We start from the raw sequence: 27230 nt of genomic DNA on the forward strand, positions 1-27230 counted from the left end.
GATGCTTAAACTGAATGATAACCAGCCTCCAGCCAAAATTACATAACTGGAGCATTCTTATCCGTCACCCACACTGAACTCGCATCCAAATGACTCTTAGATAGCAGCATAATTCATTGTTTATTGGGGCCATTCAAATTATATCTTGAAACAGCGTTTATGTGAGGTTACTCAAGAAATAATTGCTGATTTGTATTTTGCCCTTAAAATGCTGACTTATAGTTAGGTTTCCTTGCTTTCGTTAGTTTCTGTTTTGTTCTATGATGTAGCTCCAGCAGCACCTGGGACGTGGTAGGGACCCACTAAATATTTGTTGGATGAAGGAATGAATACGGTTCCTCAAAAGTCAGGACCAACTTTTAAGATAGCAGTTAAGTTATGGGAGCGCTTGTCCATTTGCCCTAGCTATCACACCCAAGAGCTAATTTACTAACTATACCTGCAGTGTCTCAATTTACTGCCTCTGGAGGAGGGTAGACTGTAGGGTGGCTTCCCCTAGAGCTAGAGCTGAGTAAGGAGCCAGTCCTCTAAAATTAAAGGGCTCTCCTAGTAGTTGGAGAGCCAGAGAGTTGAGCAAGAAGCTAGAATTGAAGAATAGTAGTTTCTAGCACTTTAGGGCCCTTACTTTGTGCCAGACACTGTTCTAAGTGTTTGATCTGCAGAAACTCATTTCATCTTCCCAGCAACTCTCCGATGTGGATGCTCTTATTTCCATCTTACAGATGAGGACCCTGCAGCACCAAGGTTAACCAACAAGCTCAAGGGAACAGCTAGTAGAGTGGTAGAGCCAAGATTCAAGCCAAGCAGTGCTCTGCTTCCTGAGTCTAGGAGGTTGACACCACCCCAGCTGGTGGTTGGTCCAATGGCTTGCCAAAAGCATGGGCCACATTCTGATACGAAAGATAGGTCTGGAAGCTGTGGAGAAAAGGAGTGTGAATCGGGGCAGATCTGGGGCAGTCACCCAGACCAGGCCCTTATGCAGGCCTCATGGGACAGAATCCTTTATTTGGATTGTCCCGCGAGTACTATGACACTCCAAGGAAAACTGGAGGGAATAAAGCAGAAGAGAGGGCGAAGAGAACAATGAGCAGCACCTAATTACTATGCCATAGAGCACTTGGCCAATTAGACACACACACACACACACACACACACACACACACACACACACACGAATGAGGCAGTCTATGGTACATGGTCCAGTGGTTCAGGACCCAGCCTCCAGAATCAGACTGACTTTGCTTCCAACCTGACTCGAGCTGTGTAAGCTTGATGATTTTGATTTTGATTAATTCATAATTTAGTTCCTTTATACATTTTAATTCATTATACATTTTAATTCATTTATTCATTTTAAATATTATGAATGGATCTCTGGTGAATTTCATAAAGACCCTAATCAAATGGTTTGCTCATCATTAGATATTTTAATCTTTTTAATGCTCAGAATAAAATTCAGCTCATTTAACAAGCAGATATTTCTCTCATCGTTAATTTTTGGAGGAGGTTACAATTGGGAAACTAAACTGTAGGTGAATGATTTCCATGAATTATCTCAGCCTTAAGATTAGATGAAGACTCTGTTCATTTCCTGAGATGAATTTAACAAGTGAAATAGACTTATTTAATCCTTTCCCAGATAGTTGTTTTCAACTACATATAAAAAGGTCACAGAGAAGGGGATGCCTGGATGGCACAGTTGGTTAATTATCTGCCTTTGGCTCAGGTCATGATCTCAGGGTCCTGGGATCAAGCCCCACATCAGGCTTCCTGCTGAGCGATGAGTCTGCTTCTCCCTCGCCCTCTGCCCCAGTCCACCACTCATGTGTGCACATGTGCTCTCTCTCTCTCTCTAAAATGAATAAATAAAATCTTTAAAAAAAAAAAAAAGAAAGGTCACAGAGATGTAGGTGACATCTGTAAGGCACCAAAGTGACCATCTATAAAGAAAGTCAATGGACTTTTTAGTTTTGCTGTGAAATTAGCTGGGTGCTAGCAATATTTTATATTGTGTTAAACAAACATACTCTGTGACAGGTAAAGAATGGGAAATGATTACTTTGTACAAATAGTTGGTGGAAGTACATCTGTGAATTGACAGTAGATACTGTACAGTCATTTCCTGTGTGTCTACTGCCGTATGCGGTACATAGACCAAACCAAAGGTAAATGAATGTAGATGATACTATCTAAATCTGTTAGCCAATAAGCGTAAAGTCACATATAAGCTGGGGAGAGATGAAAATTTGGAGGCCTTTGCTCCAAAGTATTTTGGTAATTTTTGACAATTTTGTGACTATTTGAAAGTAAGTGTGAATTACTTTTGTAATTATAAAAAATAGAAGTTATAAATAAATAACATTTTTAAACCCATATATTTGACTTTGCTCCCCCATCTAGGTGATTTTCTTTCTTTTTCATTTTCACTGACACACTGAGTAAATCACTCAGCTCCACCTTTTTACAATTTGTTCTGTCTTTAACTTGTGGCACTTTGGCACTGAAATCCTCTGGTACAACTCCTCTTAAGTTTTCCTAATGACCCAGTACTGCCAAATTCAGTCACCTATTCCAGGGACAGAAAGGAAGCCAGTATGGAGGGAGCAGAGCAAGTGAGTGAGATGGGAGGTGGAGTGGGCAAGGTCGCTCTGTAGCAGCCACATCATCTAGGCCAGTAGAGAGTGTGAGTTTTATTTTAGGAGCAGTGGGAACTCATCGGAGCGGTGCAGTGGTTCTCTACCCTATTGGGCCCAAAATTCCCCTTGTCACATTTTATAGAGCCCTCTTCATGTCCTGAAAGGAAATGCTTAGATAATATTTATTACCTATTTATCAGTTACCTAATTGCTGTGTTGTGTCATAAATGACCTGGAAACTTCACGGCTTAAAACAATGATTTATTATTTCTACGGGCTGACTGTTCTCTTGGTCTCACCTCGACTCACTCAGGTGACTGCTTGCAGCAGGTGACTGGGCAGGGCTGGTTGGGGCCTGGGTGCTGGTGTCGGCTAGGCACTTTAGTTCTCCTCCACATGCCTCTCATCCTCTTGTAGACCAGCCCCGCTCCTTTGCAGCCTGCTGGTTTCAGGGCAGATTCCAAGAGGGCAAAGGCAGAAGTGTTAAGCCAAGGCTCTGCAACTCCAACAGCATCCCTTCCACCACATTCCATTGGTCAAAGCAATTCACAAAGCAGCTCATAGGTGAGATATAGACTCCCTCTAGAAGAAGTGGCAAGGTCACATCCCAAAGGGGCATGGACCTGCAGGGCATGATTAATTAGGTGCCCGTTAGCATCATAATGTATCGCATCTATCTGTGTAGTAATTTCAAATATATATAGTGGCTGTTTATATAATGGGCTATACCATAAAAGAGAAATAAAATGAAAACCATTCACAGCATAAGTAATAGTTAATTTTTTTAAAGCTCAGAGAAAACTACACTAGAAGATATGAGCTGTTACTTGTTTGCACATATATGTAGAATCACCACGAATATGCAGACTGAATCACACATGATGCATCAGTCACTCACATACTGTAAGTGATGTTGCCCATGGTGACAGGATTTTTCTGAAATGGTGAGAAACTCTTAGATTCTGAATAAAACAAAGTGCAGTTTTCTCTTGGTATACATGGTAGTTGCTTTCCTGGAAAAATCAATATATACCAAAATTACAAAAAAAAAAAAAACAAACCCTGCCTGCATTTGTATGGTAAATGAAGTTAGGTTCTAGGCTCAGATAATTATAAACCAGTTTTTTAATCTAGTAAATATCCAGTGGGATATTTGAAAATATTTAGGATGCAGAATAGTTTCTTTTTGTGTAGGACTATCCTGCCCATTGCAGGGCATAGAATAACTCTGGTTCGGAAGTCTAAAATGGGTCTGCAGGACTGTACCTTCTGGAGGCCACCTTCATTCCTTACCTTGAGGCCATCTTCTGTCTTCACAGCCAACAACAGTGTCACTTGGACCCCTTGGACCCTTGCTTCCATCATCACATCTCCTTCTTTTGCCACCCCTGTGATTACATTGGGCCCACCTGGATGACCTCTCCATTTCAGGATTAAAATCACATTTACAAGGTTCTTTTGCCATGTAAGGTAACATTTCCACAGGAGCTGGGGGCTAGGATGCAGACATTTTTGAGGGGCCATTATTGAGCCACATCCTGTGTATCAATCCTGTTTTGTCTTTTTTTTTTTTTTTTGAGAGTTATTTATTTAATTTGGGGGGGAGAGAGAGAGAGAGCACGTGCATGAGTAGGGGAAGGGGCAGAGGGAGAGAATCTTCAGGCAGACTCCCCACTGAGCACGGACCCCGGTGTGGGGCTCCATCCCATGACCCATGAAATCATGAACTGAATGGAAACCAGGAGTTGGACACTCAACCAACTGAGCCGCCCAGGTGTCTCAACACTGTTTATCTTAAGAGGAAAACATTCAAAGGACTGCAGGGCCAGGTGGGTGCTGAAAGAGGCCTGGAATAACAAGGGGACACCAGGCAGTAGTGGGGACTGTGGCCATCAAGCAAGCTTATGCATTACAGGGGCAGCTGCTATGCTCCTCATTTCCTACTGATGGTCACCATGCTGGAACATGGGATCAGTGGGACCATATCTCCTGACTTTTTGATAAAAGCCCCCAATCCGGATTTTACCATGAATTGTCCTAACTTTTAACTAGTGACAACTAATTTTTAAAAAGATAAAATACAGCATGCCAAACAGAATACATTTTAAACACTTTTAAGAGCAAGATGTTAAAATCAGGTAGAGCTGGGTTAAAATCTCAGCTGAGCTACTTACATGAATAACTTCATGTCACTGAGCCCCTGTTTTCTCATACGTGGAAGAGGGACAATAATATCTACCTCACCGGCTCTTTCTGAGCATCAGGCTAGATCATGTGGGTAATTGCTTAGCACTGCACCTGGCTTATAGCACGTGCTCAATAAATAGGTTGCTATAATTCTTATTCTTAGGCCCTATTATAAGCACATGCAGGATGACAACAATGACTACCACAGGGGCCCTGATCTCAGGCCCCCAAATCCTGTTAATTTTCTGCTCCAGGCACTTTCCAGCTCCTATTGATCTCTGCCTTTAGTTGACTTGACCTTTATCCACTAACCTGTCCTACATACTTACAATATATATAACAAGTTAGTATTCAGACTACAAAGAATTCCTATGTATCAGTAAGATAAAAAGAGAACAACACAGCAGAACAATGAAGTAGAAAAACAGATAAAGGATATGATCAGGAAGTTCACAAAAGGGGAGACCCAGAAAGCCAAACCAAAAGATACTCAGTGCCACAGATCAGCAAACATGTAAAAGTTTGGTAATATGAGCAATGGAGGACGCTGTGGAGATGAACTGTCCTGTTCTTTTTTTTTTTTTTTTTTAAAGGTTTTGTTTATTTATTCGACAGAGATAGAGACAGCCAGCGAGAGAGGGAACACAAGCAGGGGGAGTGGGAGAGGAAGAAGCAGGCTCATAGCGGAGGAGCCTGATGTGGGGCTCGATCCTATAACGCCGGGATCACGCCCTGAGCCAAAGGCAGACGCTTAACCGCTGTGCCACCCAGGCGCCCCCCCCCTTTTTTTTTTTAAGATTTTATTTATTTACTTAAGAGAGAGAGAGTACAGAGGGAGGGGGAGAAGCATACTATATGCTGAGCAGGAAGCCTAATGTGGAGCTTGATCCCAGAACCCTGAAATCATGACCTGAGCCGAAGGCAGCCGCTTAATCGACTGAACCACCCAGGCGCCCTGGAACTGTCATGTTCTACTACATAATTGGTACCACCCTCCTGGAGAAAAATTTAGCAAAATCTAGTAAAATTGAAAATACACTCTGTGACCTAAAAATTTCCCTTTTAAGTCTGTACTATGGCTGCAAAAACTCTCAGTCTTTGTAACAAGAACCTCTGAAGAAGAACATTAAATGCAACGCTGGTTGAAATACAAAGAAATGGAAATGACCATTGAAGTCCATCAACAGGAAGATGTATAAATAAAACTTTAAAAGAAAACCAGCTTTATCGGGGCACCTGGATGGCTCAGTCCATTAAATGTCTGCCTTCAGCTCAGTTCATGACCCCAGGGTCCTGGGATCGAGCCCCGAGTTGGGATCCCTGCTTGGCGGTGAGCCTGCTTCTCCTTCTCCCTCTGCCCCTCCACCACCGTCTGTGCTCTCCCACTCTCTGCTCTCTCACTCTCTCAAATAAATATATAAAATCTAAAAAAAAAAACCCAGCTTTATTGAACTGTAATTTAGATACCATAAAGTCAATTTGTTTTACCCAAGTGTCCATCATGGATGAATGGATAAACAAAATGTGGTATATCCATGCAATGGAATATTATTCAGCCTTTAAAAGGAAGGAACTCTTCTTGTCATGTGCTACCACATGAACATACTTGTGGACATAAGGTACATAATAAGCCAGTCACAAAAAAAACAATATCAGTTGAACTACAACGTATGATTTATATGTGATTCCATTTACATGAGGTACCTAGAGTGGTCAAATTCGCGGAGACAGAAAGAGGCATATGGTTGCCAGGGGCAGTGGGGAGGAGGGAATAGGAAGTTGTTTAATGGGTAGCGTTTCAGTTTTGCAAGATGAGAGGAATTCTGGAGTTGGGTTATGTAACAATGTGAATGTGTTTAACACATCTGAACTATACACTAAAAAATTGTTAGGATGGTAAATATTATGTATATTTTAACCACAATTAAAAGAAGTGATTTTTAAAAAATCCATTCATTTTAACTGGAGCAAATTTGCAGAGTTGTGCGGCCATCACCACAATTTAATTTTATAAACCCCCCAAAATCTCTAGTGACTATTTCTGGTCACTCTTCATTTCCACCCCTACCCCCAGGCAACAGCCAACCTACTTTTTATCTCCATAGATTTATCTTTTCTGGACATTTCTTATAACTAGAATCACATAATATATGGTCTTTTGCATCGGGCTAATTTCACATAGTACAGTGTTTGCGAGGTTCATCTACGTTGTAACATAGATCAGTACTTCATCTTTATTGCTGAATAATATTCAATGGTATGGATATACCACATTTTGTTTTGGGTTGTTTCCCCTTTTTGGCTATTATGAATAATGCTGCTATGAACATTTGCATGTAAGTATTACATGGACATGTTTTTTCATTTCTCTTGGGTAGATTCTGAGTAGAGGAAGCTGGGTTTTTACCTGACTTTGTTAAGTTTGATTGACTATTATAGCATTGAAGTGGGTCCAGACAGCAGATCCCAATTTCACATTTTGGAAGTTAATACCTAAATATGAAATATGGCTCCAAGTTAAGGGCTATTTCTTAATCATCTACCATTACCAGTTACCTTCTAAGTGATTAATCAGTGGTGATCGATGGCAATCATTATAGAGTATTTCCTATATGCCAGGCATTATTTCACATTGCGATCTTATTTAATCATCACAGCAACCATTGGAATGGGTGGTTTTATTGTCCCCATTTTGTGGATGAGGAAATGGAGGCTCAGGAAGTATCCCCATTCACAAGACCACTAAGAAGAAGAGCCAGGGTTTGAGCCCAGGAGTCTGGCTTCCGAGCCAGGCACTCAGTCTTACTGTAGCGGTGCCCCCTAAGCTGAGGTTTCGGTGACCTGTGGTCACGTGTGTTCCAGAAGCAGGTGATGCTCCTTCTAATGGCCATCAGAAGGTCAGTAGTAGCCTAACACTACTACCTCATTCACCTCATTTCATCTTGTAACGCAGACATTTTATCATCTCACATCATCACTAGAGGAAGAAGGGTGAGTACAGGACAATGAGATATTCAGAGAGAGAGAGAGATCACATTCACATGACTTTTATTTCAGCATATTGCTATAATTGTTTTTGTCTTACTGTGCCTAATTTATAAATTAAATTTATCCAGGGTATGTGCATATAGGAAAAACATAGTACATACAGAGTTCAGTACTATCCACAGCTTCAGGCATCCACTGGGGTCTTGGAACTCACCCCCTGTGGATAAGGGGGGACAGCTGTATGTCAGTAAGACTGTTAGTGTTGAAAATACTTCCCTTTGAGGCTCTTGGAATTGCTGTCAGATCCAGTTTGTAAACCATGCAAGAAAATCTTATTATAACTTTATAGTCATGCTTCTTTTCTTTCTTCTTTTTAACAATGGCAGCATTGATCACTTCATTCCCAAACTTGGCTAGGAGTTGCTTTTGTTTCTAAAAATCAAAGTCATCCTCAAAAGACAAGGCTTTAAAAAGAAAGTCAACAGGCTCTGACCTGAGGGTGACCCCATAGTTGTCTAACAAAATAAAGGGCAGTGGCTTTGCGACAGGATTTTCCTTTTCTGCTCTGAAGCTTTGTCCTCTGGCTTTCAGGGGCATGGCTTTGTGCCCGGTGGCTGTGGTAGCAGTCTTGACTGGCTGCTGAATAGGGAGAACGTTACCATTTGGCCATAAATTGCATTTCACTTATTATACATGGCATCAGTTAACTTTTGCTATGTAACAAAGTGCCTCAAAAGTTAGTGACTTAAAACAACGATTTATTTAGTTCCCTCTCCTTCAAGGCAGCAATTTGGGTTGGGCTCAGCTGGAACGTTGTTCTGGCCTTGGCTGTGCTTGTTCATGTGTCTTTGGGTAACTACCAGGCAGGCTGGGTACTGGCTGGTCTAGGATATCCTTAGCTGGAATGCATCATCTCTGTTCGACTTGGTCTCTCAGCTTCCATCAGATGAACCCTGGATTGTTCACATGGTAGTTGGGCAGGAGTGTATGGATTCGAGGAGAAGTTCTCAAGGCCTCTTGAGCCTGAGGCTTGGAACTGGCACATTGCTACTTCCATGGCATTATATTGGCCAAAGCAAGTCACAGGACCAGCTCAGATTCAAAGAGTAAGGAAATAGACTTCACCTCTTGATGGGAAGAACTATAAAGCTACATCACAAAGGTTGTAGATCCAGGGAGGGGTAAAGAATGATGGCCCCCTCTTTTTTTTTTTTTTAAGATTTTATTTATTTGATGGAGAGAGAGACAGCCAGCGAGAGAGAGAACACAAGCATGGGGAGTGGGAGAGGAAGAGGCAGGCTCCCAGCGGAGCAGGGAGCCCGATGCGGGGCTCGATCCCAGGACTCTGGGATCATGACCTGAGCCAAAGGCAGACACTTAACGACTGAGCCACCCAGGCGCCCCAATGATGGCCCTTTTTGTAATTTACTTCATACGCTGTATTAGAAATAGTATGGATCTGACAGCAGGTGGCAGGTTTGACTTCTGGCTCTAGCCTAGTGCTTCAGGGAAGTTACTTGTCTGCAACTCTCTCCTCTCCTCATTTGTAAAGCACATGTGGGATTATTGAGAGGGTTAAATAAGGTAACATGTGAAAGAGCAAGCTCCAGAATCCAACCAGGTTCAAATTCATACCCTTCCATCTATGAGTAAGGGACTTTGGGCAAGGTATTTAACCTTTCTGTGTCCCTGTTTCCTAATCTGTAAAATGGGAATAATAGTGATTATGATGATAATGGTGATGATGATGACGATGATGTGTAGCTGTTGTGAGGATAAACGAGTTAAGTAAAATTTAAGAGTGCCTGACACAGAGAAAACACTCAATACACATTAACTATTGTGAACACGATTAACACGATGCCTGGGAAATATTGAATCTGCAACAGCAATATTACTCCCCAGGAACCCTACAGGGTGACCAGTTGTTGCTTGAATAAATGGAAGGTGGCATGCTTGTTACTAATATCTGGGTATTACAGATGGCCAAGGGTGGACTTTCCTCATTGTTCTAAAAATACTAGTGCCTTTTAAACATAATATATATTTGTAAAAATCTAAACATAACTCTTGAAAATAATATGGTGAGCTCAGAATCTGAGAATGCACTATGAAGAGCCCTCCAAGGCTGAAGAAGCTACTAGAATCACAGCCACAGTGACCAAAAAAAGAAAGGAAGACTGCAAGTATCCCAAACTTCTCTTGAGAGTTAATGTCTAAAGGATTGGAAGCCATTAAAAAAAAAATGATGAGAATAAGGCTCAGTTGATTCTTTTTTAAAAGAACCTGCCTTAAAATAAGTCATTGATGCTCTTGGTTGTTGAGAGAGCTGCAATTTCTCCTGCTACTTTTGAGGAACCAGAAAACCCAAGTCATAAACTAATAACAGATCCAACAGATGTTTAAACTCTTAATCCCTTAGAATAATAAAAGGGTTATCCAGGAAATAGGTGAAACAGCTTTCTCGAAAATCACATTTCTGTGTCCGGAATCAAGTACTATGGATTTTTCTGTACTTCCGCACGGAAGATCATCTATCAGTGATTGATAATGTTCTAAAGCAGAGGTCTGCAAACACGGCTTATGCAGCCAGCTGCCTGTTTTTATAAATGAAGTTTTATTAGAACACAGCCCCACCCACTCCTTCACAGATTGTCTATGGCCACTTTTGCACTAAAAGCGCACTTTTGTACTTTTTCACTAGAGCCAAGTAAAGTAGTTGTGATACAAGTCTAATATTTACACCTGGCCCTTTAAGAAAAAGTTTGCCAACCCCCATTCTGAACACCTGGAACTACACAAATTTTTGTGGTTAGCTGCTGCTCTTCTGTGGAAGGTAGGAAGGGAAGCTTCATGAATAAGCATAGAGTTTGGAGCTATGCTCACCTGTATTTAGGGCCCAGTTCTACCTCTTTCTAGATAAGTGACTTTGGACATTGCTAGCATTGGGACCTTTTAATTTTAATCTTCCTAAGCCTCAGTTTCCTCCTCCATAAAATGGAAGCAATAATAATGGTAATTGTTAGTAGTAGTAAGAGAGTTTATCAGAATTAAATAAGATAACACATTTAAAGTGTTTAGCTCAGTGACTGGCACAGCTACAGTGAAAAGTAGCAATAACATAAGAACAAAATTAAATTGGAGAAAGGTCCCTTCGTCCTGGAATGGAAAACTAAACCTGAGGGCAGTAGGTAAGGAAGAGGTGGGTTGAGACAGGCCCTGTGGGAAGTTAGAGACTGGTGGGAGATTAGACTCAGATATGTGGAGGGCTCTGACAGAATACAGTGATGAAGGGTAGGGTAGGGGTGCTGGAGTCACCCAGGTGGGCTTGAGTCTCCCCCTCCAACCTTTGCTAGCTCTGGGCCCCTGGGAAGATTCCTTAAACCATGAGTCTCAGTTTTCTTATCTGTTAAGTGGGGAAGGTGATAATCATAGTACCCACCTCACCAGGGCTTTTGAGAAGATTGAGTAAGAAGTTGTGTGTGTGGCACTTAGCACAGGGTGAGTGTTCAGTAAGGGGTAACCGTTATCATTCAGGATTGTGCTTAAAAGAGGGATTCAGGAAGAGAGGCAGCTGGTAGCAAGGGAGAAAACAGAGGGAGACAACAGGGGTCCAGGCTGACGGTGAAAAAAAAAAAAAGAATAAATCCTGTTTCAGGCAGAAATAGTGAGATGGATCATCAGAGCCTCTGCCAGAAGCTTCCTTTTGCACAGGCCTTGACCATTTTTTCCATCTTCTCTGAGCAGAGGGCAGACCTTGAAGAGAGTGCTCCAGACCCCTTGATCTCTTGGAGGCATGTCTGTGAAGCTAGGTTGCAAATAATTTTGATCCTGAGACAGGAGTTTTTGTAGGGGTAGAGTTTTCATGAAGACTTTCTAGTTCCTTGTTGAATCTTTGTTGACATTGACCTTCCTGGTCTTCTATTTATAGTTATAGCTGCCTTTCCTGGGACCCCTGGGCTGCCCACAGTCTATGTGATTTGGAAGGGCGAAGAGGTCTTAAGGCAGGAAATCAACTGTGCAATTGTTAACATAGAACTTCAGCATTTTTCTTAAGACTGAAGTTTGATTAAAAGGCCACAATACCATTCTTGTTCTGTCATGAATTGGGCTGTATTCCACTGGAGCAAATTAAGTTTGAGGCACATAAATATCATCATAAAGATTAGACATTACAGTTGGCTCGATATTCTTGGTGATCCCCTGACATCGAGCCATGCCTTTGGATTGGCTTAATTGGAACATGGGAGATCAGAACTGAATGAGAACTTAATTGGACTGATATATTGAACAGAGCTGGTTTAGTGGCTATGTTGTAAACTTCACTTGGGAATTCTTTCCAGTGCATCTCTGAAAATATTTTGGGCGCTCAGTAAGGTTAATAATTTTTGCTATAAGCAGTTTTTGATAAAAGGTTGATACTGTTAGCAGTAAAAAGTAGTATGAAGTCCAGAGAGTTTGTTTTAGCTGGATGTGTTAAGTATGCAGAATAACCAGTCCCATATCTGCTAGTTAACTCTGAGGGTCAATCCCTCAAAATGACAGAAAACCCCATTCAAACTCACTTTAGTGAAAAAGATTTTTTGTTTGTTTATGTACATGTTCTCCCATGGGGAGATCTTCCACAGCTTGATCTGAGGACCCAGATGATACCTTCATGACTTGGTTCCCTCTCCATCTCTTGATTTTGTTCCTCTGGCTTGGCTTTACCCTCAAACAGTCCCCACCCATGACACCAGCCTATGTCTCATAGGCTCAAGTGTACCCGAGAAAGAGAAAGTCTCTTCCAGAGTTTCTAATTGAACTGACTCAGGTCAGTTACCTACTTTGGAGTCAATCCTTGTAACTAGGGGAATTTAGTGGGCAGTGGGCTGTTGGACAAAAGGAAGGATCCCTAACCCAATGCACATAGCTTTAGAATTGGGGAAGGGTAGATCCCCAAAAGAAACTCAGAGTGCAGTTACCAAAAGAAGGCAGAAGGGGTACTGGGCAGCTACCTTGGTTAGGACTCATTATGCTGCAAATAGCAGAAAACTGGCTTAAATAATGGAGGGGAGTCATTGGTTCAGGAAACTAGACAGTTCTGAGGTAGAGAAGGAAGATTTCAGGATTGGTTTGATTCAGGAGCTCAGTAATGTAATCGAGGACTTGGTTCTCTTCTGCATCTCTGGTTGGCCTCTTGCAGAGTTGGTTTTATCCTCAGGCTGGTTTCTCTCAGAGTGGCGAAACAGCTACTGCCCCTGGCCTAGGCTTTGCTCCCACCTACTACAGCAACCAGGAGAGAATAGTCAAGCTCATTTAGAAAAGCAAAGGAAATGATTTCCCAGAAGCCCCAGCACATCTCCTCTCATACCTGATCAGTCTGAAATTGATCGTGCACCCATTCTTCATTCAGTGAATCCCTTGAGCCAGGATAAATGTGGACTAGATTGGTTTAGGTCTTGGTGGCAGGTGGGGTGGGATTATCTGGACTGCCTTATCGGGGTTCACACCTGGAGCTGGAGAAGGGGGTTAATCCTCTTTACTCATCACAGCTACTACCTAGCCGGGGATTGGCTGCTGGACTTTGAATTAATAACTACAGTGGGGCCATGGCTTACTCATTTCTTTATCTCTAGTGTTCAGCACAGGCTTGGCACATAGTAGGTCCTCAGTAAGTGTTTACTGAACAGGGCCAAACTGGAACAGGGCACGTTCTGTAATTTGGAAAGAAATCAGGAGTTTTTTGCATGAGTAAAATGATGCCTGAAAATAAAGCTTATCTCAGCTTTAAATATGGATTAAATGCAGAGTCTGGATAGAGGTGATAAGACTTTCCACCTCTTTTCCTGTCCTATCCCACGTAGCATAAAATTTTCCCTTTTGCTTTGGTTGCTCATCACATTCCATTACAATGAAGAGTATTGTAAACAAAAGTTAGTATCAGGAAACTATTTCTAACTCCTGATAAGTCATTTGGTGATCTCATGACACTAAAATTTGCCACTATGAATAATTCAGTAAAACAGAATCTTCTATTTCTTCTTAGAGTCCTTGCCACCTAATGGTCATTTATTGTAGTTTTTTTAGTTTTTGAGTAAAACACCCAAATATTTTTTAAAAAGTGCAAGGACTTTGGTCAGTGAAGGAAGAAACTATTTCCTGGCCTTGACTAATAAGGGAATTAGAAATACCATCAGCTTTTGTTTGAAGAAGTTTTCTAGGAAGTGGAAAAAAATAGATTCTCACAGGAAAGGTGTGGTAGAATTATTTTAACATTACTCCTTTTAATTAAGAACACTTTTAGAAATGACCACGTGGTCCATGCCAGAAGTCTTGGTCAATACTTTGTGTTATGAGTACATACTTTTAAGTTCTTTCGAAAAGTATTCTTTTTCTCTAATGAAATTCTAATGCATTGGGGAAAAATTGGACTTCTGTTTGAAGTTTGCTGTGATAAGTATTTTGGCCTCTGGGTATAGTCCAAGTATGTACTCATTTCTAGCATGAGTTATTTATCACTTTTGTCATGTCTGGGGGGTCTCCGGCATGTGGAAATTTACTGTGGAGAACAGCAATGTGGGAAAGGAGGCTGTGATATTCTAAGTGCATGCCATACCCACAGCCTTAACTTCAAACCTCTGTCCCTGCTTTGTCCACGTCCCCATTACCCTGGCTGCAAGTGATAGAGCCAGGAATAAGTGTCACACCCTGTGGGCAGCCACTCCAGGATGCCGAGTGGCTATGAAATGATCTGATACAATTGCTCTGCCCAACAGGGATGGGCTATCCTGAGTAGCATCTTCCAACCCAACCAGATTCTTCCTTCTGGGGAGTAGCGATGCCAAAGGGCTGAGTCCCATGTAGATCAAGCACCAGAAATGTTGCTGAGCCACAAAGCTACTGATGGATGAGGTGACTATAGTTAGCCAGACTTGTGCCCTAAACAGCTGTGGACACTGGTCACTTCTCCCTGAGACCTGCCCCCAGTCAGAGGAATTCCCATTTTCCTTCTGCTCCTTCTATCTTTACAGTACCCCCCTGTGCCAGATAGAATATATTAGTGTTCACAAATGTTTGTGGGCTCTCCCTAACACAGAGACCATGTGACTGCTTAGGTCAAAGCAATGTATGGACGTGACATATGTCATTTCCAAACACACGCTCTAAGAGTCAAAGCATGGTTCACCATAGTCTTTTCACTTGCCGTGATAACTAGTGATCTTTCAGAGAGAGGCTGCTCCGTCAGCCTGAGTCCCAGAGCAGACAACGTGGAGCAGAGAGCCATAATTGATTAAAATGTTCATGTAACATGAGTGAGAAATAAACCATGGATGATATAAGCTTCTCAGATTCAGGGCTTGTTTGTTGCAGAAAAATCTATCCTAAACTGATTTGCAAAAAAACCCCAGTAACCAAGGTAACCTGAGCATATTTCTATCCCTTGCAAACCCAAAGAGTCTTAATGAACACAATGCCGTAGCAAGCTACACTTCAATTCACTAACCTCACAGCATGTGCTTTTGACCTTTCTGGGGTGGAATTACATTCATTACCTGATGCAGATTCAGTGCCTTTCCAATGCTAGAAGTTTCTCTCCTCAGTCTCTGCACCTCCAGTCTGCCTCCTATACGCATACCCAACATGACCACTGGGACAAAACACCGTCCGGATTGAACTCCCGTTTCTGCCTTTTCTCCCTTTAGGGTTTCAGTCTTTTATGATGATGTTCTCCCCCAACCCCTCCCTGAACTTTAGTACAAAATTTCTCTAGCATATAGAACAATTGAAAGAACTTCAGAAGGAACACCCACATATTTACCACCGCGACTCTGCAATTACATTTTGCTTTATTTGCTTGGTTGCATGTCTGTCCACCAATCCATCAGTCCATGCCTCTATCCATCTGCCTTGTTTTTTGGATGCATTTTAAAGTAAGCTGCCAACTCATGATGACGTGATGATGCCTTTTCCCTTGACATTTAGTCTTTTTCCTTTTAATTCTGGATTTTTAAAATTTGCTTTTTAACCTTGTTTGAGGTTGTCTTAACTGTTTCCTCTGCTTGCCCAAACTTGCACTTACTCACCCTTTAAAAAATCGTGAACTCAGTGTATTTGTCCGCATTACGTAAACTCTGGGTGCCCACACTTTCTTAATCTCACTCCTTAATTTTTCTCTCAATTACTTCCTCTCTTATCTCTTCACTCACCACAACTTTTCATTTGCTTTCCCTTCTCTCTTTCAGCTCCCCGGCAGATAATTTTTAAACTAAACAACAGCTGAACAATATCCCCACTGTTCCATGTGTCTGAGTATGCACGGCACGTCCACACTTGCCCAGAACAGAAGGAAAACACAATTTCTTCCATTTTATTTCTTTGCATCAAAAGTGATTAAATCTGTCTGCATGACCTTCATACATCAGACCATTTGGCTATTTTAAAAGTCTATTTAATAGAGTAAGTCAAGCTGCATTCCCTTGGTAGAAAGAATCTTTACCACCAAACGGTGCAGTAAATGCCAAGGGAACAATACATCTTTTGTAGGACAGGAGAGAGAGACACTGCCGTCTTACAATTGCTGAATTGTTTAAATTATTATATCGCAATTCATGCTAGATACATATTTGCATTGTTGTACAAGTATTTTCTTATTTTGGTTGAAGATGGCTTTTTGAAGGGGTACCCTACTCTTGCAAGGCAGGCTTAGAAAACCCCATTCCGTGGGCTAGTACATTTAATTTTTATTACCCTGGCTAGGAGTATTTCAGTTTTTTAATAAAAGGCTATCAGCAAGAAGGTAAAAGACCGAAAACAATCTCCAGTAACTCAGGCACCACCGTATTTTATTTACTAACAGCTATAGTAAAGCTTTCAGTAAAAAATCTTAAGCAGTGCTTTACTTTTTGGTGAGAATCAGTTTCACAACAATCTTTTGCAACCTTATCTAAGATTATAAAGCTGAGTTGGCTATTTTGAGATGAAGGGGGAAAAAATAGGAAAATTTTCATAATAAATATTATGAGAAGAAAATGAAGAGAAATGGTCCAGAATTATATCAACAATTCCTATTTTTAAATGTCAGAGTTCTTGTAAATGAGTTCTTTCTTGCTTTGCTGTTTGAGAGTTAAATGGTGAATTCATTTGTTCATTTACTCACCACCCACTGATCACCTACTCCATGCAAGGCACTCAATTAAGCACTGAGAATAGAAAGAAAAGAGACATATGCCCGGTCCTCAGAAAGTTTATAGTTCAGTGGGGTAGATAGACATGTGGGCCAGCAGTTACATTATGGCATTATGGTTGTGTCTGAGATGTTATGACAGAGGGGCACACAGGGAACTGGGGGAGGTGGGGAGTCTACTCTAGACTAGAGGGTGAGAATGCTCAGAAAAGCTTTCTGGAGGCATCTCGAAGGACAAATGGGGGTGAATTAGAGAAGAAAGGAGTAGGAGTTACAACTCTTCCTGTTGCAAGCAATAAACAACCCAATGCAAACTTGGCTTAATAAAAAAAAATGTATATATATATATATATATATGTATATATATATATATATATATATATATATATATATATATATATATATATAGGCTCATGTACCTGAGGACATAAGCCAGAGGATTTGGGCTTCAGGTATAGCTGGATCCAGGGTCTAGTACAGTGTCATTAGGAATCTGCCATTGGTGGTCTAGCCATCAGGCTCTCCCTTCTTCCTTGCTAATAGAACCCAAAATTTATTCATTTTCTTTGGAATTACTGTGTCCTTCAGGGATGGCTGGGCTTAACTAGTTGTATTTGTAGTGATCCTATTTCCAAATACAGTCACATTCTGAAGTACTGGAAGTTAGGACTTCAACATATGAATTTGGGTCAGGGAGGACACAGTTCAATCCATAGCACCTTGCCTTTCTCTCCTCCCTGTCTCAGATCTCCTGCTGGTACCTCTCATTAGCTGGACCTACCTAGTGAGTAAGGGAGCCTGGTTGAAGTGAACCATAAAATCGGCCTCCTGAGGCACAGAGCAGGGCAGAGAAGGGTAGACCTGCAGGGGAAAAGAGAGAATTTCCAGGAGATTCTCTGTTGTCTACATTCTTGGGAAGGATCTTTTCACATGGCAACCAACACCTCTAGATGTACTTGTTCCTAGCTCCTGTTATCTTAAAAGGAGAGGTTGCAAACCTCTATCTCCCAGTTTCCTTAACAGTTCTCTTAAAGGAGTTGAGTGGTTCTGTTTGGGTTACAGGGTCTTTCAGTGGATCCAGGAGACAAGGTACCTGGTGGTCCATCCCATTACCTTCTTAGCATGCCTTCTCCCCCAGTGCTCTAGGATGTTCTTTCCCTTGTGGTTTACTGGCGATCTATCTATCTCTTAGGGATTACATTCACTGGCATGTAATGAAAATTTGGTTGAAAAACCAAATGACCTTTATTTCCCCTTACATATCAAGATGGTCAGAGTAGGTCAGGCCCAAGCTGTTACAGAGGCTTAAGGAAGTCATCAATAGCCCAGGCTCTTTCTAACCCCCTGCTCTACCACCCTTAGCATGTGGCTTTTAGCCTTATCGTTGAAAGGTGCTACTCCACTTCCAGACACATGTCTGTGTTCCAGGCTGAAAGAAGTAGAAGGAAACTTCAAGGAAGAAGAGGTAGCAGAAATTAAGAAAGCAGAACTTTTGCAGAAGTCCGAAGGACCTGTTCATTTCTATCTCATAGGGCAGAACTGTGTCATGGCTATCCCTTGCTACGTGGGAGGCCAGAAAATACAGTTTTTTTCCCCCTGGGGGCTGCTTGTCAACCAGGTTTCTGTTTATAAGGATGAAGTGGAGAGTGGCTATTGGGTGGACAACTGGCCGGGTCAGTGACACTGCCAATGGCACCTGCATGCTTGGCTTCCACATCAGAAGATGGTAGCCAGACCTGACGTAGAGCTATTCTGAGGATTTGAGTGGACTGGGGGAAAGCAATAAATACAGTTATTCAGAATCAAGGTCTAGATTTTTTTAAAAAGATTTTGTTTATTTGTGTATTTTAGAGAGAGAGCGAGAGTAGGGGGAGCGTCAGAGGGGGAGGTAGAGGCACAAGCCGATTCCGCACTGAGTGAGGAGCCCAATGCAGGGCTCAATCCCACAACCCTGAGATCATGACCTGAGCCAAAATCAAGAGTCAAATGCTTAACCAGCCTAACCACCCAGGCACTCCTCAAGGTCTAGATTTAAATAAAATCCTTCTGTGACAATTCCAAAAGCATGTAGTAGCCTCCTACTATGTGCACTTTTATTAGTCCCTGCTGTCAGAAAATATGCTTGTCCAAAGACGACTAGAGAAACATCTTTAGAAGTCTTCACATCACCCCAAGTTACTGTTTGTTGATATACTTATAAACCTCATAAAAGACTCATGCATATTTCACCTAACACAAAAAATCAATTAACCTCTCTTCCTTTGTCCTCCTCAGACATGTGGACAAAGAGTATAATTTAATTCTCTCTTCTCTCTTTTCTCTGTAGAGAAAAAGAACCAAATTCATTGCCTGTGATTTTCTGACCGAGTGGTTATACAAGTAAGTTTTGCCTGTCTTTGAATATTCAGGGACCCTAAGGATTCCATAGTGTTAATTTGCAAGCAGAATAGCAACAATTGACTTGAACTTTTGCTTATTGTTTTCTTGTCAATCAAACATATGGCATCGTTACCAGTCAAAATCCAAAGAGGATAGGGGAAGATTTCACAGAATTTTTCTCCATTCCATTTGTGGAGCAGTGGCTGAAGCATCAGTAAGTACCAACATAAGGCCTCAAATAATTTATTCTTACTTTAAGATTGTGTTAATGATTGTTTTCTCCAATCCAACTAACTCATGTAATCCACCCGGGACTCCAGGTCAGTTATATTTGTGGCTCTTGTCTCTGGTTATTTTCAGTCTAGGCTAAGAACATCCTATCCATGTGGTGATTATTCAAAAAGCACTTCAGAAATAAAGTCGAAAATTTTTTAAAATTCTTATCCTAAGTAATTCACCTCTCCATTCTCTCTCCCTCCCTCCTTTCTCTCCCTTCCTTCCTCCCTCCCTCCCCGCCCCCTCTCAGGGTTATTATGTCTCAAGAAGTATGACTAAACTTTTCTAAATATTAATTTTTCATTGTATGCATCAATTCTGCATTTAAAATTAGAACATGACAGATAAAGTTAAAACTGTCTTTGACCATCGTTCTAATGTGAGTTCTCTCCTCATGAAAGTAATCAGTTTAGTCTCTAATGCATCCTTCCAGAACTCTTAAAATTGGTTGTTTATGTAAAATTAGATTATATCTTAAAAAATTAGTAGACTATTTGCTGTGAGTGATTTTTCATCAATGTTATGATGATGATGGCAAATAATATTTAGTGAATGCTTGTGTCATTGTTCTCGGCATTTAACACTAATGAGCTAACTTGATCCTGATAACAATGCTATTACCAGCCCTATTTTGCTGATGAGGAAATTTATGCATTATTCTGCAACTTGCTTTTATTTGATTCAAATTCACACTTTTGAGATCTAGCCCTATTGATTCAGTTACATCTAATTCATGCTTTTGATGGTGTTATGTTTCATTTCTAGATTTACATAATTCACTCATTCATACAATAAATATTTTTTGAGTACTGTGATATGCCAAACATCATTCTAGGTTCTGGAGGTAAAGCAGTGAACAAAGTAGCCCCAAATCCTTGCCTTAATAGAATTTATATCCTAGTGGGGGATGACAGACAATAAACAAATAATTAAATGCTATAGGGAAAAATAAAGCAGGGGGGGAATACAGAGTGTTGAGAGGGCTTAATTTTGCATAGGGTGGTCAGGAAAGATCTCACTTGAAAGATGACATTTAAGCAGTGGTCCACTATTTTAAGCCATAGGTGAAAGAAAATATCTCAATTTAGAGAAAATGATATATATTTAACCTGTTGCTTTGAAATGTTTTCATGCCAGCCCTTTGCAAGAACAATGTCAGGAAACTGAGGCATTAGAAAATTAAGTGAGGCTTGCAAACCCCTATATTAAACTGAACAAAACACCTTAAATTAGATCATTACCCCTCAAATGTCACATTTTTTTTTGCTTAAATTGCCGTTCTTGAGAATGCCAGGTTGAATAGACTCTTGACTGACTTTCTTAATTTTGAGAATTAATTGTACCCCAGGTATTACCAGTTTTTTTTTAAGAATATTTTTTTTAATTTAAGTAATCTCCACACCTAACACAGGGCTTGAACTCGTAACCCCGAAATCCAGAGTTCCATGCTTTACCAACTGAGCCAGCCAGGCGTCCCATTACCAATTTTTAAAAAATCTGAGACTAGTTACACATTGAAAGGAGAATGATATTGGAAAACCTTGGTTTTTTATTTAGCTTCTAAACCTGTGCCTAATTTGCCCACTATGGAAGGGCCATAATGTACTGAGTATAAATGATTAATAAGTGGAAGATTTGCACGTTTTTCTAAGACAAGGTTTTTTTCAGTATCATTCTCCAAGTTGTTGCTTTGCCTTAAAAATGAAACATTTTCCCACATCTAATAACCAATGAAAAAGAATCTTAAAGATATGAAAACTTCTCTAAAGAGTCCTCTCAAATCCCCAATCTTTTATTATACAAAGATCTTAATTTAAAATGGTTGCTAACTTTTGCCGCCAGCTCATATAAATACACTGAGAAGTAGCCAAAGCGATCATTTCACTTTAACTCCACAAGAACAGAAATGCAAGAGCTCTCGCCTTAACTGGCATTTGTACTCTATTTCCATAACCTTCCAAAGAGATGCCAAGAAGCATGTTAAAACTTTAAATTACATTAATCTAATTTGATGTAATAAGTATTTATTGAACACCTACCATGTGCAATGCACAGAGCCTGGTGTTGTGGAATAAATCGAGATGAATCAAATATGGCTATAGCTCTGGGGGTAAGAGAGACGTGTTTCCAGCCGACTATAGTTCCTGTAGTGAGTGTTGTAATACAGGTTAAAGCACTGAAGGGAAATGGGGACGCACAAGACCATTCAGAGACCCTCCCGATGGGCCTGGAGCCAGCCCACTTGGGGCAGTGGCCAAGCTGGTTGGTGCCCAGATTCGGTTTTGAGAGGCAAGGCCTCAGGTGCTGTATCCTTCTCAAAGATATTTTTGACCAGGTGAGTCAGAGAGACAAGTAGGAATGAGGGTAGGAGCTGGGAAACAATATCTAATCCAGGTTTTTTGAACCTCAGCACTATCGACATTTAGCACCAGATCATTCTCTGATGTAGGGCGGGCTGTGCTTTGTGGAATGTTCAGCAGATTCTCTGGCCTCCACCCACCAGATGCCAATAGCACCTCCCTAAAGCCATCACCATCAAGAATATCTGCAGACACTAGCAAATGTCAGGGGGATGAGGGGTTGAGCGGGGCAAGGAGACAACAGAGTAGCCCCTGGTTGAGAACCTCTGACCTAATCCAGTGGGTTTCTAGCCTGGCTGAACTGTAAAGTCGTCTGGGGAGCTTTTGTTGCCTGGCTTCATGAAGACCTAGTAAATGAGACCTATTAATTCAGAGTATAGCATAGGCATTATTGTTTTTGGTTGTTGTTGTTGTTGTTGTTGTTGTTGTTGTTGTTGTTTTAAATAGCTTCCTGGGTGATTCTAATAAACAGCCAGAGCTGAGACCTCATCCCTATAGCAGAAGTGCTGTGTCTAAATAAATAGCATAATTATATTATACTAGTAATAAATAGCATACTTGAGGTAATAAATAGTATAATTTTGTCATCCCTCTGCTAAGTACTTTTACACGCATTATCTCATTTAATCTTAGTGACAGCACTAAGATGTAGGTGCTAAAGCTGAAAGGAGCTGGGAAGTTGCAAAGAAAGTGAGGTAGGTCTTAGGCAAATATGGTGATTGTTGGGGGTACAATAAACGGGCATTTTGAATAGGGCTTAAAGGTACAGATTGGAGGAAGTTTGAATTTTGAGGGAAGACTCTGTCAATGTTATTTAAAGGAAGCAAAATATAAACTAGCACTTCAGGCAGCTTTGGGTTGGGGTTAAGAGCATGAGCTCTGGGGACAGACAAACCAGCATTCAGATCTCTTCTATCGCTTACTAGTCGCATGACCCTGGGTGTTTTAGCTTCTATTACCATGTAACAAATTACCCAACGTTTAGGGGCTTGAAACAATAAATACGTATTATCTCACAGTTTCCGTGGATCAGGAATTCAGGTGCAGCTCAGCTGGGTGGCTCTGGTTCAAGGTCTCTCATTGGCTACGGGCAAGACGCTGCCGGGTCTGCAGTCTTCTGAAGGTGTGACTGAGCCGGAGGAGCCACTTTCAAGTTGGCTTCCCCACATGGTGGTGGCTGAAGGCCTCAGTTTTTCTCCGCATGGGCTTTTCCATGGCCTGCTGAGTGTCCGTACGATGTGGTGACGCCTCTGTCAGGATGAGAGACTCGAGACCAAGAGGGAAGCTGCAGGGCCTTTTGTGACCCCATCTGGGAAGCCAAACACTTGCACTTCGACCACATTCTGTTAATTAGAAGTGAGTCTCTAAGGGAGTCTCAAACGGAGTGTGACTAGGCTCCACCTTTTGAAGGGAGGAGTATCAAACCACGACATATTTTAAAAGCACCACAGCAGGTAGCTCCGTAAGCCTCCATATCCTCCTTAGTAAAATGTTTAGTTAGTAAAATTAGGAAGACGCAGCGAAATGATGCACCTACAAATGAAATTGCGGACAGGGCCAGCCTGTAATATCATGTGGCTTACTAGTGGCTACAGTTGCCATCAAAGGACACTGTGGACTTAGGAAGAGAGATATAGCAGAAAAGGGTACTCAAGGCCAAAGACAGAAAGGTGGGAGAAGGCAGGACTTGGTCCAGGCACAGGAAACCAGCATAGCCGGCTCATAGAGCATGCCAAGACACAGGGTTGGGATAGGAGATAAGGCTGGGAGGGAGTTAGGTGTGGATTTTAGTTTTCAGTAAAATCAATGAAGTTTGGGCATTATTCCATAAGCGAGAGCACATATTAAAAGATTTGGAGCAGAGGTGTAATGTGAGCAGGCTGTTTTGGCAAGATAACTCCCAAGAATGCAGGGGATATGTGAGATGGGGAAAGCCTGGTTACAGCCCTCGGGTCTTGAACTGGGACAACAGGAATGGAAAAGAAAGTACCTGGGATTTAGGTAGAGTAAATGGATGGCACAGAATGAGCTTGGTGGTGGAGAAGAGGTGCCTGAAAAGATGAGATTTGCTGGGCAAATGGGAAGCCCATGATAGAAGCAAAGAGACCTAGACGGAAAAGCAGGCTCGGGGTAAAGAGGAGAATTTCTATCTCAGGCACATTGAGATTGAGGTGCCTCTAGGACATCCATATTAGGAACATTGGCCTGAAGCTCAGAAGTGGAGTCTGGAGAGAAATGTTGATTTTGGAATCAAGGTTCCCATGTCAGATGTACAGATCAAGTTGAGGTGGACCACAGCTAAAGTTTGGAGTACCCCAGAATTGGTTCCAGAGATTCAGTGAAGGAGGCACTTACTCTAAGTCACGTGGATGGCAGTGGTGACCGTGGCTTGTCTACTAGTTGTATGCAAAGCAAGTCATTGTTTCCGCTTAGATTTTATGTTGATTTGAAAGACCGGCAGGGAAGGAGTAGGAGTATATTACTTTTCAGTTGCTGTTGTAACAAATTACCACAAACTTGGTGACTTTGACAAAGTTATTATTTTACAGTTGTAGAGGTCAGAAGCCCGACACGGATCTCCCTGGGCTAAAATCAAGATGTAGGCAGGGCTGCATTCTTTCCGGAAGCTCGAAGGGAGAACCCATTTCCTTGCCTTTTGCAGCTTCTGGAGGCTTCCCGATTGGCTGGTGGTGACTTCCTCCATCTTCAAAGCCAGCAACGTCGCCTATCTCTGATCCTGTGTCCTTAGTCATATTTCTCTGACTTTCTTTTTCCTCTCTCTTCAACTGTGAAGGACTCCTATGATTACATTGGCTCACCCAGAGAATTCAGAATATTCTCCCCATCTCATGGTCTTTCATTTAACCACATCTGCAAAGTCCTTTTTGCCATTGTAAGGTAACATAAGGTTCTAGGAATTATGACGTAGACATGTTTAGGCACCATTATTCTGCCTACCTCAAAGGGTAATGGAGAATATGGGAAAATTGAAAGTCCCTCACTCATAGGGATCACCTACATTTTCTTGGGGATCACTGACATTTTGAAATGGTATTATGGGTTTTGCAAAAATGATACATGCTTAGAGAAAAAAGTAAAAGCAAACAAAAGCAAAAAGAAAAAGGTACAAATCACCTAAGAGCCTACCTCCGAGATCTAACCATGGTTGACATTTTAGTGAACTTCTTTTCAGAGACTTCTCTACACATGTATACATATATATTAGATATAAGAAGATGTATGTCTTCCTCTGAGACCAGAGCTACAAGTGAAAGGAAATTTGAGGTGGAAGGGGAAAAGTTGAGCAAATTCATGGTGGATCTTGTCATTCTGGTTGTTCATGTAGATGTGGAGGCATCTGCTGAGAGGGAGGCCCAGGCAGGTTCTGGAGGCCTGTGGGGGAGGGAAGGTGGGGGTGCAGCAGCTGCCATTGTGAAATTGATAGGGAATCAACTAGGGATAAATAGGGATGGCCCAGCTGATGGCCTGAATTTGTGGTGCATATAAACAGCCTGCGTATGTGATTATCACCAGCAACCCTGGAAAGTGGGTGGAGAAAACAGATGGTTGGGTAAAATCAGGGTTGAAGACTAGTAAAGCTAATATAGTGAAAGGTCTAGACTTGCCTAGGGGATCTTAAATAAAGGGAAAACATGGTTAACTTTTCTAAGAATAATCTCTTAGGTTTTTCTCAAAAACTACCAGATTTTTAAAATTCTGTTAATGATATAACAACCAATTTTCAGAAAGAGAGAGAAACACTACCTTGAAAGTAAGAAATGTACCAAACTTGGAGATACTAAAATGGGGATGGTAGGGATCCATATGGTTTTTGAAATTTCAATAGGTAGATCTTATTTGGATCATGATTCAAAGAAAGAAAAATTATGAGGCAATTGGAAATTTGAATGCTTAATAAATAGTTGATCATGTAAAGAATTATTATTCTTTTATTTAAGGTATGATAATCATTTCATAGTTATGATTTTAGAAAGTTATTACCTTTTAGAGAAACATGCTAAAATATTTATGAATGAAATATGAAATGATATGATGTCTGTGGACAGGGTTGGAGGGGAATGACATTGAATAACTGACATGCAGAACAGTATAATTGAAGTTGGCTGATGGTGATGTGGGTTCATTTTTGTTTTCTGTCTACTTTTTTATATCTTTGAAATTTTCCATAACAAAAAATTAAAAGGAAAAGAAACAATGAGATTTTTCAAAGCTCCTCATGACCACTTGATTGAATGATGGATGTGCCGTGGCCAAGGAGGTAGCTCTTGACTGGCAGTCAACCAGGAGGGCTGAGGGGTGTTCTTCTCCACTGGAGGTAGCTGGAGTGACAGACAGGGGGAGACTGAGTTTTCATGTGATCATGCTGAGAAACTCAAATGGCATGGAAGGAAAATGGCTCTGGGGCAAGGAGAGAGTAGCAGGTGTGGGCTCAAGTGAGAAGCTTCATGGTGCTGGGGAAGGCTTGGTCACCCTTTCTGAGACCTGGCTCTGAATGTGCATGACTCACGAACAGTTCCCTTACCTCCGCCTCATTCTCCCTTCACATCCTCTTCTGATGCCAAACCCACTTCTCCCCAGCACCAATGAGAAGGTGGGGGTTAACAAGATCAGAGCCTTGGGCTTGCCCTAAGAACATGGCTCCAGTAATATTTTTTCTTTTAATAAATTTTCTGTAGAGCATGGTAAATTTCTTAGGCCTTGCACACTACATATGGTCTCTGTTACAATTACTTCAACTCCACCATTGTAGTATGAAAGCAGTCATAGACAGTATGTGAATAAACAGGGATGGCTGGATTCCAGTACAATTTTACTTATGCAAATAGGTGATGGGCCAAATTTGGCTCATGGGCTATAGTTTGCTGAGCCCTGTTCTAGATACCAGTAACCTTCTCAAATCCTAGTCTTGCATAAGGACTAAAAATATAAATATAAATACATGTGAGTAAGTGGGAAAGATGGAAGGATAGAGGAGGTTACGATCAGAATGGGAATTTGGAAAATTGAGATATGACAGTCTTCAGGGATAACTCATTCTAAGATGTGGCCATTCTATTGAGTGACTGACACAAGGGAAGATGGGGGTCATGGAATCATGTGGACTGGAGACCATGGTGTTGGAGGTGTCATCAGTTTGAATAATGAAGTATCTGAGAAGGCTGGTAGGGGATGGGTTGGAGAAGATGACAGCAAGTCAAATCCTGGAGCTGTCAAGGA

The 27230-nt window shown here is 41.4% G+C and overlaps 1 protein-coding gene across 2 annotated transcripts in view; it reads left to right on the top strand.

The window, feature by feature from the left end:
- IQCK (IQ motif containing K) overlaps positions 1-27230 on the top strand; it is a 117341-nt gene that overhangs the window by 14059 nt on the left and 76052 nt on the right. The window contains exons 5-6 of one of the 2 annotated variants that reach the window (XM_026520222.4): positions 19304-19356; positions 19493-19570. In XM_026520222.4, coding sequence (XP_026376007.3) covers positions 19304-19356; positions 19493-19570 — 131 coding nt within the window. The remainder of the gene's footprint in view (positions 1-19303; positions 19357-19492; positions 19571-27230) is intronic. The other variant, XM_048224687.2, reaches the window with a different exon arrangement.

The sequence above is a fragment of the Ursus arctos genome, unplaced genomic scaffold (genome assembly GCF_023065955.2).
Source record: "Ursus arctos isolate Adak ecotype North America unplaced genomic scaffold, UrsArc2.0 scaffold_2, whole genome shotgun sequence".
NCBI classification, from domain to species: domain Eukaryota; kingdom Metazoa; phylum Chordata; class Mammalia; order Carnivora; family Ursidae; genus Ursus; species Ursus arctos.